We start from the raw sequence: 16,390 nt of genomic DNA, 5'->3' as shown, positions 1-16,390 counted from the left end.
GCAAGTCAGTGGGATCAATCTCAGGATCCATATGCCTGATTACATGGTGCAAGTCCTTTAAACATGAACACCATTTTTTTTCCAAATAGCCACAGGCTGCTGATTAGCCTTGGCTGCTGAAATGGCAGGAAAAGATAGAAAAGGTTCCATGGCCAGAAGTGAGGCTGACAGAGCTTTCAGCAGTGTTGCTTACATCATGTGTAGCTGTTAAGGATGAGTGTCAGTTCCCAAAATAGGTAAGAATGGGAACTGAAGGCTAGGGAAGAAGAAGTCAAAGAGACAGCATTATCTATACTGGGGCTTTTCAAATCAGCAGCCAGAGGACTGATTTGGAAGGCAACCTGAACACCGAATCCAGCTAAGTGCTGTCAGTGAGACCAGATAGCAAACCCAGACTAAAGGAGATCATTAAACCATTCATAGGCGAAACCTGCACTTCTCCCCATCTTTCCTAGTGCCAATAGCACTAAGAATCTTACCTTGTTCCACCTGGAATATGATGAGCTTCAAGGATTTCTGGATGTCATGAGCCCTTACAGCCAACTCCAGCTTGGACTTTGTGACGTGGTCTATTTGAGGGACGAAGGGCTTTCGTTCTATTTTCTCAGAGGTTCCATATGTTGTGGCTAGTCGCTCAGCAGAGGTAACTTCTTCATCCTCAGTCAGGATATCAATAATGATGCTGAGTTTATCATACATCAAGTCACTCTACAGAGTAGAGAAGAAAATGGGATATTGTTACAAAGGCCAGAATGAGGAACAGTGATGATAAGGGAATACTAGGCCAGAAACACTCAACCTAGAAATCCGTATGTGAGGTGATGAAGTCCACACTGTTCTGACACCCAAAGATGACTAGGGGATTAAGCATCAGGTCTTTGTTTCTGAGCAGCTTTTGGTACCTATGCATGCTTCACACAGCCTTTCTCATGTCGGGCTGGCCCTTAAATTTATGTGGAACATAGACAAAATGACGAAATAAACACATTTTCATGTAAGTATATTCATAGGCATGCTCCTATGGATGCTGGTGTACCTCTGCATAGTGTCTGTGTCTGTCCTCAAAGGTACATATTTCAAGGATGTGGATTTGCGATGTGATTTAAGCTTAACTTAGCTCAGTAGTCCTCAACCTTCCTAGTGCTGTGACTCTTTAATACAGTTCCTCATGCTGTGATCCCCAACAATAAAGTTATCTCGCTGCTACTTCATAACTGTAGTTTTGCTACTGTTATGAATCACAGTGCGAATATCTGGTATGCAGGACAGCTGATATGTAGCCCCTGTGAAAGGGTCGCTTGACTCCCCAAAGGGGTCGTGACCCACAGGTTGAGAGCAGCTGCTTTAGTAGTTTGTGGTATGAGACAAGTTTCTTGACCTCCTTGTCCCTCCATGCCTTAGGTCAGCTGTGAGAATGAAATAACATGATACATTAGAGCACTCGGAACAAGCTCTGATGCAAAGTGTGTGTCACGTGTTAGGTACTATTACAGGAGGTGTGTGTTTTCTATGTTTAAATGTGTGCATGGTGTGCATGCTCATGTACACGAGTGACTGAGTGTTTGTGTGTGGGGAGGGGATTGGAGGTCTGAGGTCACTGTCAGGATTATCCTCAAATCATTCTTCCACCATATTCATTGAGCAAGGTCTCTGAATCCAGATTGTTCTTGGGGTCCCTGTTTCCACTTTCCAGAGCTGGAATTATCATGTTCACCCTTACTGGGGATCCAAACCCCAGTGTTCACGTTTTCACAGGAAGTACTTTAGCTGTTGAGCCATATCCCAAGCCTGGCGTATTTCTAGCGTATGCATATGTGCTGGGGCTAGAACCTGTGGCCGAACACACGATAACTAGCATCTACTAACTGAGTTGCATTGCCACCCTTTGTGGGTTTAAATGCATAGATTTTCATGCATGCTTTGGTATATTAACTCCACTCACTGATGCTTAATGTACACTTGTGTCTATTTATGGTCAGACTCTTGGCTTATATCTAGGTGCATGCATGTGTATATGCATGCAAAGTACCAGTCTTCATTTGGCAAAGATGAAGGGAGGAGATTGAGCTTTCCCACGCAGATGTACCAGCTACTCGCCTTTGCCAATACTTTATGATTTCTTATTGTTTTACTGGAAAAAGTGAGTCCTGGCTCCCACAAAGGTGAGACACTGGGAAAGGAAACTTACTTTCAAAATCACAGACTCCACTGCTGTATTGTTCTGTTTTATTTGGGTCCAGGCCTTTACAATATCAATCATAAAGTCTTCCACTGCTGAGCACAGGAATCTGGAAAAACGAGGTAGATGGCATATGTGATAGAAATCATGAGGTCTAGAGCCCTTGTCTTTTACAATAGCATCAATATTCATCTTCCCCCTCCTTCTGTCTCACTTTTGAAACATATCCTGCCTTCCCTGTCCTCTCTCCAACTTCCCATTCTTTTTTCTTTGTTTTATTTTCCCTGTACATATGATGAAATATATCCCGTTCACACTTGAGTCCAATTTCACCCCACTTCCCAAGTGATGGACTTGAGACAGGTTTACTAGCATTTCTTAGTGATAGTTATAAAAGAGAATTTACACATTGGGTCAGTCAATTCTAGTTCAAGGGCTACCTAATACAATATAAATACAATGACACAAGGAAATGTCTTTTTGGGATTAGTCCTTCTCAGATGAGAGTGTAGGTGATGGGCCAAGAATCTTTGCTCCTAAAAGTACTAGGAAGAACAAAATTACCCAAATATTTTGGAGGGAGTGTACTGCTTGGGTTATAAGACAGAAGATAGCATGTCCAACCTTCTACCTTCCTAGGCACTGACAGGTAAGGCATCAGTCCCTGGGTCCTGGGCATTCGGCTATTCCCCTGAACTCTGTGTTGACAGGACCTAGTACCCCAAGTCCCCAGAACAAGCTTCTGTCATCCAGTAGTTTCTGAAGTCCACAGGTAAGGAGTCCCCAGAGAGCCCTGGCCACACTTCTGTGGATCCACTAACTCTTAGGCCTGAAATGTAAGCAATCTCTGGAGTATCAGCCCCCAGCCCACACTTCTAATTCAATGGACTAACTTCAGATGCTCAAGTCTCAGTGCAGAAATATAAAAATAATGTGACAATCCAGGAAAACATATCTCCACAAAAATGATTCATCCCATGCTACTAGACCCCAGTGGAACTGACTGAGAAAAATTTCCAGAGAAAGAAGTGGAAAGAATGACTATAAGTGAGTCTACACATCTCAAAGAAGACAAGGATATTTTCTGAGAACAAGAGCGATACATAAAATAAAGTCAGTACAAGATATAAAAATAGAATTTAATAAAGACATAAAATTAGTGAAGAAAAGCCACACTGAAATCATGCCGGAAATGAAAGCAGTAAGCAGGACTTCTGGGTAAGATGGTGGATGAGAAGCCATGCTGGAGCGTGTGCAGCTTATCACAGTCAGCAATTAAAAGAATTGAAATATGTTATCATCTTATCAGTCACCTTCTCCTCCAGTCCTAGTGTCTACTTGATCGAAACCCCAACAAAACTCAAACACCATGGGACCGACAGAATATCTCCACTAGTGACTTGGACTTGCTGCTGCGATTATAACCAGTGCAGCCACCACCACCGTGTGGACATTTTATTCCATGAAAAACAGACTAAACAAACCCTACCAGGATATCCACAAAAGTGGTGTTGGTAGGCATTTCACAGAAGGGCTTCCCAGTGACCACTGCCAGGGCCACCATCGGTGCCCCGGCAGGAAAAGGTGAAGCCATGGAAGCTAAGCGAAGCTCTAAACAGTGCTGTAGGCGTCACCCAGCCACCAGCTGCTTCTGTCCTGTGTGAAGGCAGCGAGTGTGGCTAGATGGGGTTTGCCTTAGCTACTCACAGTCCACAGAACTGAGGCAAGGGAAGTCTACACACAAGACGATCGGGGAACCCACAGAGGAAGAACTGAACTGGTAAAAATCAACCCAGAGCATGACCAGGGCAGGAACCAGGGAGGAAAAGCAGTGGTTATGACAAAGAGAACACGCATTAACATTCAGGACCTCCATCCAACTCGCCTCCCTCTTCTACGGCTATTTCTTATCTGTCGCTGTAGACATTCTAGCAGGCCAACACTGTCCCCTACTGTTCACACCTTTTGCTGTTTTACACACTCCTTTTCTTTCTTTTTTCCTTTTCCCCCATATCCATCCCTTAGGATTACATCTCCTAAAGCCCAGAGGCTGACCCTGTTTATGGCACTGGGATACACATCCTTACTGTCTCTTTTTAGGCTACCATTAATCAGAACTCCCACATATTAACCTCATTTTTTCTTTGCTCCAAATATTCCAACTCCAACGGATGTCCCTTCCTCTACTTCCAGTGTTAACAACAGAATACTCTCACTAGACCCACTGTGATTATTTACCTCTCCTCCTTTTCTTTCCCATTCTACTCATACTAACATATCAGTATGCACAGTAGCATTAAGGCTCCTTTATTCCCTAAAGTAATCAGTACTTAATAAGTGTCTGCTTTGTAGGCACTTTCTACCCCATTATCAGAGTGCTTTAACTACTGGGTAGTGTGATTGGTGCTTCAGACAGTAGTCAACCCTCAGACTGGAGATAAAGCCTGACGCCTGGAACGCTAGTCTAACCGTTGGAAACATCCCCACAATGGCAACAACCTAGTTTTTCCTGAGTATTACAAATGAACTCACTGGAAGACAAGAGGCAACCAAATAAAAAACAGTAAATCTTAACCAGCAATGTAACCCCCAAAAGGCTGATCCCAGTGCAAAAACCCAAGGAACATGAAAACCCAAAACAGCTTATCATGTCCAAAAACAACCAACCCCACACAAATGACCCCTAGTCAAAACAACTAACCCCATACAAAGGAGCCCTAGTCAAAATGACTTGGACAAAACTCCAGGTGCAGAATCAAAACAGTAATTATACATATGTAAAAATATCTCAAATAGGACTCAAATACTTTCAAAGGGAACACAGACAGCTGAACGAAATGAGGCAATCAATACATGATGTGAAAATAGAATTTAATAAGAGATAGACATACCTAAGAAAACTCAAGCCAAAACAGTGATGGAAATGAAAAACACACTAGATCAAATAAAATCTTCAGCAAATTTTTCACCAATAGGATGATCATGTAGAAGATAGACTATTGGTGTATGAAGACAGAATAGAGCACTCAATCTCAAATTGAGAGGGATAGACACTCATTCAGGTATAAGACATCCACAAAGTAACAAATAGGACTAGAAAAGAAACATTTCTACAGTTGAAACACTAAGTGTACAGAACAAAGAAAGTATCCTGAAAGCTGCAAATGAGAAAAGCCAAATCACAAACAAAGGCAGACCTGTCAAAATAACTGCTAACTTCTCACCTAAACTAGATATAGAGTCATATCATCTGCAAATAGGGATACTTTGATTCTTCCTCTCATTTGCATCCCCTTGGTGGCTTTTGTTTGTCTTTTTGCTCTAGCTAAGACTTCAGTACTATGTTAATAGAGAAGGGGGAATGGACAGTTTTGTCTCTTGCCTGATTTTAGCGGAAATGTTTTGAGTTTTTCTGCAGCTAGGATGATGTTGGTTGTGGGATTCTTTGTACTGCTTTTACCATGTTCCCTGTGTCCTTATTTTCTCCAGGACTTTTTTGTTTGTTGGTTTGTTTTACAAGACATGGTTTCTCTGTGTAATACCCCCTGGCTGTTCTGCAACTCAATTTGTAGATCAGGCTGGCCTCGAACTCACAAAGATCCACCTACCTCTGCCTCCTTTTTGCTACAATTAAAGGTGTGTGCCACCATGTCTGGCTCAGTCACTTGAATTTTGATATGGATGTCAAAAATACATATGGAAAAAGATAACATCTTTGATGTACTATGTTGGGAAAATGGAATATATACATGTAGAAGAATGAAACTTGGTCCTTCTGCACAAAAATCATTCGTAAATAGATTAGAATATAGATATTGAACCCAAAACTCCAAAACTTCTAGGAGAAAGAGTAGGGGATACACTGAAGGATACAGGCCCAGGTAAGGACTTTCTGAATAGGATTTCCAATAAATCAGGACATAGGAGCAACAATCAAGAAGTGTGACTTCATGAATCTAGAAAGTTTCTGTACTGCAAAGGAGCCTGTAAATCAATTAAATAGGTAGCCTATAGAATGAAAAAAAGATTTTTGCCATATATATATATATATATATATATACATACATCTGACAGAACTATGAGTATTTAGAATATATAATAAATCTTAAATACCAAAAGCAACACAATTAAACAGTGGGCTATGGACATAAAGAAAGTTTTCTCATGAAGGGAAATAGAAATGGCTAAGACAAAATTCAAAGTGTTTGCAACCATTAGCATCAGGGGAAGGCAAATTACAACTATGTTGTGACTTCATTTTACCCAAGTCATATTAAAACAAAAGACAGCAGATGCTTTAGAAGTGTAGGGAACTGGAAACCCCAATGCACTGTTAATGAGAGCACCAGTTGTTAGAGCCACCTGGAAATCAGTGTGGCAGTTCTTCAAAAACCTACAACTAGGTAACAATCTGACCTAGCTAGACAACTTCTGAGTATATAACCTAGGGACCCTGTTCTCCACTCCAGAGACAAGTGCACATCCACATTCCTAGTGTGCTCAACACAACAGCTGGTTCCTTTTCTGTTACTGTGATAACACACCATGACCAAAAGCAGCTTAATAAAGGGCTTATCTCGGATGATGGTTTGAGAAAGCTAGATGTCCATGATGGTAGAGAACTCAGGGTAGCAGGAGCAGGCAGCTGAAAGAACACATCTCAGTCATTCACAGGAAGCAGAGAAGGGCAGCAGGAACTAAAGCAATGCTATAAAACCCTCGAAGCCTGTCCACAGAGATGTACTTCATCCAGCCATACTCTTGCTTCTAAATGTTCCTTAGCATCCTCAGAAACACCAAAAGGGACCAAGGGTTTAAGTGAATGAGTCTATGGGGAAATGTTTCTCATTCAAATCACAACAGCTAAGAAATGAAATTAATCTAGGTGTCCATCAATCGATAAGTGGATAATGGAAATTTGGCCCCTAGGCACAATGGAATTTTATTTAGCAAGAAAGAAAACACACTGAGTGATGTAACAAAGACCCAGAGAATCAAACATTTTATTTGCGAATATTAACATAAAATCTTTAGATTTGTGTGTTCGACATGGAATACCTATGGAATCCAGAAAAGTAGAAAGGAAGCACTGGTGGGGAAGGGGAAGAACAGGTTTCAGGGAGGAAATTTCTTTAATTTGTATTCATCATGGAAGATTTTCATTTCTCCTTCAATTTTAATAAATAGTTTTGTTGGTATAGTAGTCTGGGTTGACAGTTTTGGTCTTTCATAACTTGGAATACATTTTTTTCCAGTCCATTCTGGATTTAAATGTCAAATAATCAGGTGCTATTCTGATGATCCTGCCTTTGTAAGTGGCGTGACCTTTCTCTCTTACGAGTCCCTTTCCATATCCTTTATTCTGTTCTTAATGTTTGAACTGTACGATGTCCTAGGGAGTTTCTTTTCTGTTCTGTCTATTTGGAGTGCTGTAGGCCTCTTGGACCTGCATGGGCATCTTTTCAACTCTGGAGATTTTTATTCTATGATTTTACTAAAATCTATTTTATGTGTTAGTATCAATGTTATTCTTATTCTTTAGTTAATATCAACTGTCTCTGCCATACTTGTCAACACGTCCTGTCCCACACCTCTGGCAGAAGCCTCCTCTTCCATCAGAGACCAGGCCAGCTTCCTGAACCCCAGGTAAGACTGCTTCCCCACCCTGCCTGTGCTTACTCAGAACATCTGCAACTGCCCTTCACCATCTCCTGGCCCACACTTCCTGGAAGCCTTCCGACCCATCAGAGGCCAGGCTATCTTACTGAAAGCCAGGTAAGCCACCAACCCTTGTCCCCCAGCCCCCTACCACTGCCTGTACCCCCCACCATAATCCCAAGTGCATTTCTTCTCCTTGCCAACTTATTCAGAGGCCTGGCCAGTACCCTGAACCCCAGATAAAACTGCCCCCTCACCCCACCCATGCCTGCTCAACATAACCCCAACTGTCCCTCCTGAAGGGACACTAGTCCAGGCGAACATGTGGCTCTGGCAGGCCTTAGCCTTCTCCTTATTCCCTCTGCAGCACTAAAAACAATCATATTATATCGCTAACGTTAGCCACCAAGGTCTATTCCCTTACTTTATTAGCCACTTCCTCCTCCTGAGGCTTACTATCAAAGTCCAACAATCAGAAGCCCCTTTGGGTTCAATTAATTAACATAGCCAATTAAAATTAAACACTTCATCCTAACATGGGGTTTTCCCCTTTACCTTTATAAACTGCCATTTGCCTATGTGACAGCTTTGTCTCCTCTCTGTCCTTTGTCCTTCTGGGACAAATATCCCTGGCCCCTTTCCCTTGCCCCCTTCCCCTTCTCCCTCATCCCTATCTCCTTTACCACAGAATCCTGGCCCTTCTAACACAGACCTCTCCTTCTTCTCCTCTTAAAATTCCACCTGCAAGGTCATTTGCTGCTATTTTTCTGCCTGAGTCAGAAAGCAGCCACTTTAACTTTTCTTCCCTCATTTCTAAATAAGGGATCTTTCTGTGAAAACAGGTATTTGGGTGTGGTTTGTGCCTAATCCAGGGTCTGGAAGGGAGCCCCTGCTGTGTGTGGGCCCCCTTCACCTCCCTCTCCTCATCATCATATCCAGGGCTAGGCCTCTGGCTGAAGCTTTCCAGGCCAGCTCCCTGAAAAACCAGGTAAGCTATCCCCTCATTGCCCCACCCATGACTTCCCAATATAACCATAACCCCAACTGCCCCTCCTCTCCTTGTCAGCATGGCCTGATTTACACCTCTGGTGGGAGCCTTCTACTCTATCAGAGATCAGGCCAGAATCCGGACCCCAGAGGCTTGGCCAGCATCCTGAACCTCCTTGAAAACCAGGCAGAAACCTCTAACCCCACCAGAAGCCAGGCCAGGATCCTGAACCTCAGAGGACCCCAGACCACATCAGAGGCCATGCACGTACCTAGCCAGATCTTCAGGCCCAAACTTGAGCAGCAAGCTCCTGCTGGACCAGAGGCCACCCAGGCCATCAAAAGTTCAGCCCCCAACACAGTCAGAGAATCTCTACCCAATCAGAGGCCATGAGATCCAGAAGACCAGAGAGGAAACAGAAACTAAGGAAGAAAACATCCATCAAACAACAACAAGAAAAAAAAATTCACAAATTGGCACCAAGACCTATGATCATTCCAAACCCAGATGCCTAAATGTAAGTGTAAGAACACAAACAACAGCCAGGGCAATATGTCACCACTAGAGTCCAGCCATCCCAATACAGCAAGCCCTGACTATTTCAACATAGCTGAAACACAAGAAAACTATCGTATGATGATGATAGAGGTCCTTAAAGAAGAGATAAAAATAACAAATAGAAGAAAAGACAATCAAAAATTGGAGGAAATCAATAAATCTCTTAAATAATGTCAAGAAAACCAAGAAAAAACAAACAGTTGGCAGAAATGAATAATACTGTTCAGGAACCAAAAATGGAAATAGAAGCAATAAAGAAAACACAAACTGGAATTCTGGAGATGGAAAGTCTGGGTAAGTGAACAAGAACTACGGATGCAAGCATCCCCAACAGAATACAAGAGAACGGAAAAGAGAATCTCAGGCATTGAAGACACAATAGAAGAAAAACCCCAACATGATCATCTCATTAAATGCTGAAAAATCCTTTGACAAAATTCAAAACACCTTCATGATAAAGGTCTTGGAGAGATCAGGGATACAAGGGACATACAGAAACGTAATAAAAGCAATATATAGCAATCCAACAGACAGCAAAGCAATTCCACTAAAATGAAGAACAAGACAAGGTTGTCTACTCTCTTAGTATCTATTCAATATAGTACTCAAAGTTTTAGCTACAGCAATAAGACAGCAAAAGGAGATCAAGGGGATAAAATTAGAAAAGAAGAAGTCAAAGTATCTTTTCTTGCAGATGATATGATAGTATACATAAGTAACCCTAAAAATACCACTGGGTAACTCCTAAAGCTGATAAACACTTTCAGTAAAGTAGCTGGATATAAAATTAACTCACAAAAATCAGTAGCCCTTTTACAGAAAAACAATAAAGGGGATGAGAAAGAAATCAGGCAAACAACATCCTTCATAATAGGCACAAATAATATAAAATATCTTGGGGTAACTCTAACCAAGCAAGTGAAAGACCTGTATGACAAGAACTTTAAGAGAAGATATAAGAAGATGGAAAGACCTCCCAAGTCCATGGATAACTGAGATTAACATAGTAAAAATGGCCATCCTACCAAAAGGAATATGCAGATTCAATGCAATTTCCATCAAAATCCCAACACAATTCTTTACAGAACTTGAAAGGACAATTCTCAGCTTCATATGGAAAAGGAAAAAAAAACAGGATAACTAAAACTTGTATAGTAAAAGAGCTTCCAGAGGTACCACCATCCCTGTTTTCAAGCTCTACTACAGAGTTTATAGCAATAAAAATAACATGGTATTGACATTAAGAAAGGCAGGTCGATCAATGAAATTGAAACCAAAACCCAGACATAAATCCATACACCTATGGACACCTGATTTTCAACAGAGAAGCTAAAATTATACAATGGAAAAAGAAAGCATTTTTAACCGATGGTGCTGGTCTAACTGGATGTTGGCATGTAGAAGAATGCAAATGCATCCATATCTGTCACCCTGCACAAAACTCAAGTCCAAGTGGATCAAAGATCTCAATATAAATCCAGATACACTGAAACTGATAGAAGAGAAAGTAAGAAATTGCTTTAACTGCACTGGCATAGGAGACAACTTCCTGAACATCAACAGCATGGATAGGAAGCTAGATGATTAATAAATGGGACCTTAAGAAACTGAAAATCCTCTGAAAGGCAAAGGACACACAAAATATCATGTTCCAGAATGGGAAACGATCTTCATCAACTCTACATCTAACAGAGGGCTGATTTCCAAAATATATAAAGAACTCAAGAAACTAGACAACAAACCAAATAATCCAATTAATAATAGAGTATAGATCTAAACAGAATTCTCAGCAGTAGAATCCCAAATGACTAAGAAACACTTAAGATGTTCAACATTCTTAGCCATCAGTGAAATAAATGCAAATCAAAATGACTCAGATTCTATCTTAGACCTGTCAGAATGGCTAATATTAAAAACACAAGTGACAGCTCATGGTGGAGAAGATGTGGTGGGAAAGCAAACTTGTACAGCCACTTTGGAAATCAGTATGGCGGTTTCTCAGAAAACTGGAAATTGAGCTACCTTAGGACCCAGCTATACAACTTTTGGGCATATACTCAAATGATGCTCAATCATACCACAAGGATACTTGCTCAGCTATGTTCATAGTAGCGTTATTTATAATAGCCAGAACCTGGAAACCACCTAGATGTCCCTCAACCAAAGAATGTGTAAAGAAAATGTGGTACATTTACAAAATGGAGTACTACCCAGCTGCTAAAATCAATGACAGGAACTAGGAAAAAATCATCCTGAGTGACGCCCAGAAAGACAAACATGGTATGTACTCACTCATAAGTGGCCACTAGCTGTAAAAGATAACCATGCCACAATCCACACCCAGAGACGCTAGGTAACAAGGAGGACCCAAGTGGGGACGCATGGACCTCCCTGGGAAGGGGAAATAGAAGAGATCTCGTGGATGGACTGGAGGCTGGTAGGGATGAGAACATGAGGGATCAAGTTGGGGTGAGGTGGGGGAGAGTACTGAAAAAGAGAGGACTAGAAAGGGGATAATTTCGGAGTCAGGTAGAAGCTTGGTGCAGGGGAAATTCCCAGGACTCACCCCAGCTAAGGCCCCCAACAATAGGGAATACTTAACTGGAAATGGCCATCTCCTTTGCTCTGGCAAGACTACCAGGAATTGGGACACCGACCCAGACTCACAACCTTCAACCTACAGTCTGTTCTGCCTATGACCATATATATGCTAGGATAAGGGTGGCACAGAGATTGTGGAATGGCCAACCAATGACTAGTCCAGCCTGAGGCTCATGACACGAGAGTGAGCCCACCTCTGACACTGCCTGGGGCACCAGGACCCAGAGTCTGGATGGCCCAGAAATCTAGGGTAGAACCAAACACAACTGGAGAGAAAAAAATGTCAAAACAATGATATTTTGCTATATTCATAGGTTGGGGCCTAGCTTAACTGCCATCAGAGAGGCTTCATCCAACAACTAATGGAAGCAGATGCAAACCCACAACCATACTTTAGGTGGAGCTCAGGGAATTCTGCTGAAGAGAGGGAGGAAGGATTGTAGGAGCCAGAGAGGCAAGAAAACCACAAAAAAACCTATAGAGTCAACTAACCTGGGCTCATAGGAGCTCACACAGTCTGAACCAACAACCAGGGATCCTGCATGGGCCTGACATAGGTACTCTGCATATATGTGACAGCTGTGTAGTTTGGTCCTCCTTATGGAAGTCCTAACAGCAGGAACAGGGGCTGTCTCTGACTCTTTTGATGACTTTTTGGGAACCTATTCCTCATACTGAGTTGCCTTGTCCAACCTTAATACAGGAGAAGTGTTTAGTTCTGCCACAACTTGATATGCCATGTTTGCTTGATATCCATGGGAGGTCTGTCCTTTTCCAAACAGAAATGGAGGAGGAGTGGATGAAGGGGGCGAAGGGGAGGTGATAGGAGGAACTGGGAGGAGAGGAGGGAGGGGAAACTTTGGTCAGGATGTAAAATTAACCAATCAGTCAATCAATCAATCAATCAATCAATCAATCAATCAATCAATATTAAAAATACAAATAAAATCAAGAAAAAGTTTTAAATTTTATAATTAAATGAAAATAAAAAAGATAAAAATAAATATAAAATGGTTAAATATGGGAGTAGAGGGGCGAAAAGAGTAAAAGCAAACGAGGGTAAAAGATGGGACAGAGAAATGAGGTAGTGAGTAGGTTAAACAAAGCTAAGGATGTTTGAAAAATATGAAAACCCACTTGTTAAAAATTAACACAATTTTTAAAAGAAACAATGGAATTCTCCTATATGGATAAACAATGTTTTTCCCAGGAGACAAGGCTCATTATTTAAAATTTTATTGCAAGGCATGAGCTACCTCCCTATGAATTACTGGTCAGGGAGCACCAGAGGTATCTAAAATAACACAAGCTATCACATTGCCCTTGGTTACCCACCATAACTACATGGTAAGACTCTATTCGGGAGAACACCATAGACTTTGGCTGCATGACGCAGAGGATTAATTTCAGAGCAGCTGGGAAGCTTTCTCCTGCTGGTTACCTTTCAGAGTGTCATAAGATGCAGGTTGCTGGGGAAGGAAAGGCATCAATGATCTCATTCAGTGTTGGGTTCTGCAGGCTACAGTCTCATTCTGTGAGGCAAAATGTGCCCACAGACGCAGAAATGGCATGACTGTTATGGGGGTAACTATGATTTATGATTGAATTTGAGGCCCTCTCCAGAGGAAGTGGGGCTAGAGAGATGGCTCAGCGGTTAAGGAGCACTGCTTGCTCTTCCAACGTTCCTGAGTTCAATTCCCAGCAACCACATGGTGACTCACAACCACATGTAATGAGATCTGATGCCCTCTTGAGGAAGAGACCTGGTCAGTCGTCCTCATCAACTTAGACCATGAAACCCAATATGGACAAGTTCAACAGAACCACCATATTCGGGCTGCCTATGCATGCTTCAGCATTGCCAGGGCATAAATTTCATTTCTTCCCTTTTTTTTTTCATTTTCCACAGGAAGTAATTTCACACCTGTTACTGTAGCCTTCTCAAAAGCCCATAGGTTAGAAGGTCATAGGCCCTAGGGTATAACGGCTGCTATTGTTTTGCTAAATGATTTCTAAGATATGGTGTTAAATGAATCAAACATTTTATAAGATGACAAACATTATATGCTACTGTACATTTAAAATGATTGCTAAAGTCTGGGAATAATTAAACTACAGGGATATCCAGCCACAAAGAAGAGTTTTGACCTCCCCAAAGGCATGCATGGGAGACACTTGTGCTTTTGATTTTGTACTGGGTAGATATATAACATATAAAAATGAATAGAGCTTAAATTGGCAAATAATACAAATTTGAAACTAAAAAGCAAACAAACAGGCAGGTACCAGCAGGCACCGAAGAGACCTTTTCCAGCGCCAAGTCAGGTGTCTGTGTTGCTGGATTATCTAGAATATTTTATGTGCCTTCAGTTGCCTTCTTTCCAAATAGCTGCTCGCAATTTTGCCTGCTTTTTGAGCAGCATGACTCCTCCCTCCAGCCTCATATTTTTTTGTCTTTAATGTTCCACTCAGGAAATTGGAGTTGAGTGAAAATGATTAGAAAAGACAAATACATACTTTACTTGACCTTGAAACCCCAGGCTTTCAGAGTGAACTTCATATAGCATCACCTTAGAACAGCCTATGATACCCCAGAGGACGAGAAGCAAAGGAAGACTGACCTAGAGGCGATGACAATCTCGGTCGGGTACTGGGCCTTCAGGATTTTGTTCAATTCATTGTTTGCAGCCTCTAAGTGCTGGATAGCAGCAGCCTAGGGGTAGACAGAGGGGTCAGATTCAGAAGCTGAGCTCTGTGACTTACCATACTGCATCTCTTCACAACCCCGCCCCCAACATCTTCACAAGAAACTCAACTGCCTTTCTGGAAATAAATTATTTTGAGTCTCAAATCATTCTAAAAATGAGAGACGCTCTCTGTGAAATGTCATATTCTACAGATAGTAAATAATAGATCTGTAATTCTGATTTATAACTTTCCAGAAGTTTACTTTTTCAAGGTTACTAAGAATACAATATGTAACTGATTGTGTTCTAAGTTATATGTACTTATCATTTTTATGTATTCTCAATATCTATCCTGAGAGGTAAAGAATGCTTTTATGCTCATTTCATAGAAGAGAAAACTGAGGCATGGGAAAGGAATCAATCAGTAACATATTTAGATTTGATTGCAGGTAGACTGACTCTTGAGTCTGTATTCTTAATTATAAGTTTTAATCCTTCCTATCACTGAGCATCTACCAAGTCCATACACTTAAATGTTTTCAGTATCTTTCAAGTTTGTCCAATTCTCCCCACTTCTGTTACTGAGTCACAAACCTAAATCAGCATCATCTCTAGTCTGAATAACGTCAGCACCTCCCAGTTTTTCTCCTTGCCTCTGATCTTTAATCATTGTGTTGCCTCCTCACACACCCTGGGCTACAGCTCAGTGACGGGTAGTTGGTTGACTATGTGACAGAGGAAGCTTAATGAGATGTTAGTGGTGGGCATTTCCATTTCAACTTCCTCATGTGTTTGGAAGTTTTTATATTAAGTAAGGGGGGAAAAGATGGCTGGGAGATGGCTCAGTTGATAGAGCACTTGCACCGAAAGAATAAAGACCTGAGTTCGAATCCCCAGAACCCACATTAAAAAAAGCCCAGCATAGTAATCCCAGTGATATGCAATGAGATAGGAGGCAGAGACAGGCAGAGCCCCAGAATCTTGTCAGCTAGCTGGCCTTCCTACGCTGTGATGTTCCAGGCCAATGAGAGACTCTGTCTAATAAAAAGATGGAAGGTGCCAAGGACTCCAAACCAGAATTCATCCTCTGATCTCTGACCACAACTATATGCTGTGCACATGGACATCTCCCCCCCCCCCACGTAAACACATTCCCCCAAACTCTTCTAGAATTCTCATTGCTCTTAGGATTAAAATCCAAATTTTCTACTGTGCTTTATTAATTAGCCTTTTCTGGGTTGATTATTTCTCTAGTCTCTCATTTTGTATGTTCCATCCTTGACCAACATGCCCTGGACATTATGAACATGTTTCAGTTCTGTTAATATTATACAGCCTTTATTGTTTTTGGAACAGCATAAAAACAGGTCTTGTGATGGTTTGAAGAAGAATGGCTGCCATAGGGTCATATATTTAAATGATTAAGGAGTAGCACTGTTTGAAAGAATTAGGGGGTGTGGCCTTGTTGGGGGAAGTATGAGGTTTCAGATGCACAAGCCATGCCCACTGTCTTTTCCTGCTGCCTGAGCATCAACATGTAGAACTCTCAGCTCCTTCTCCAGCTCCATGTCTGTCTGTGTGTCACCATGACAATAATTAGCTAAACGTCTAAAACTGTAAGTCAGTCCCAATTAAATGCTATCTTTTATAAGAGTTGCTGTGGTCATGGCATCTCTTTAGCAACAGAACAAAGACTAAGACCAGTCTCCTTTGTCATTT

The 16,390-nt window shown here is 41.6% G+C and overlaps 1 protein-coding gene across 1 annotated transcript in view; it reads right to left on the bottom strand.

Moving 5' to 3' along the window:
- Positions 1-16,390, bottom strand: part of Dgkk (diacylglycerol kinase kappa) — a 123,753-nt gene that overhangs the window by 20,367 nt on the left and 86,996 nt on the right. The window contains exons 13-15 of the mRNA XM_085684309.2: positions 14,606-14,697; positions 2,189-2,288; positions 480-708 (exon numbers count right to left, since the gene is read on the bottom strand). Of these exons, the coding sequence (XP_085540435.1) occupies positions 480-708; positions 2,189-2,288; positions 14,606-14,697 (421 nt within the window). The remainder of the gene's footprint in view (positions 1-479; positions 709-2,188; positions 2,289-14,605; positions 14,698-16,390) is intronic.

The sequence above is a fragment of the Myodes glareolus genome, chromosome X (genome assembly GCF_982192425.1).
Source record: "Myodes glareolus chromosome X, mMyoGla1.1, whole genome shotgun sequence".
NCBI lineage: Eukaryota > Metazoa > Chordata > Mammalia > Rodentia > Cricetidae > Myodes > Myodes glareolus.
The sequence above is the reverse complement of the archived record's forward strand: the minus strand, read 5'-3'. Positions and strand labels throughout refer to the sequence as shown.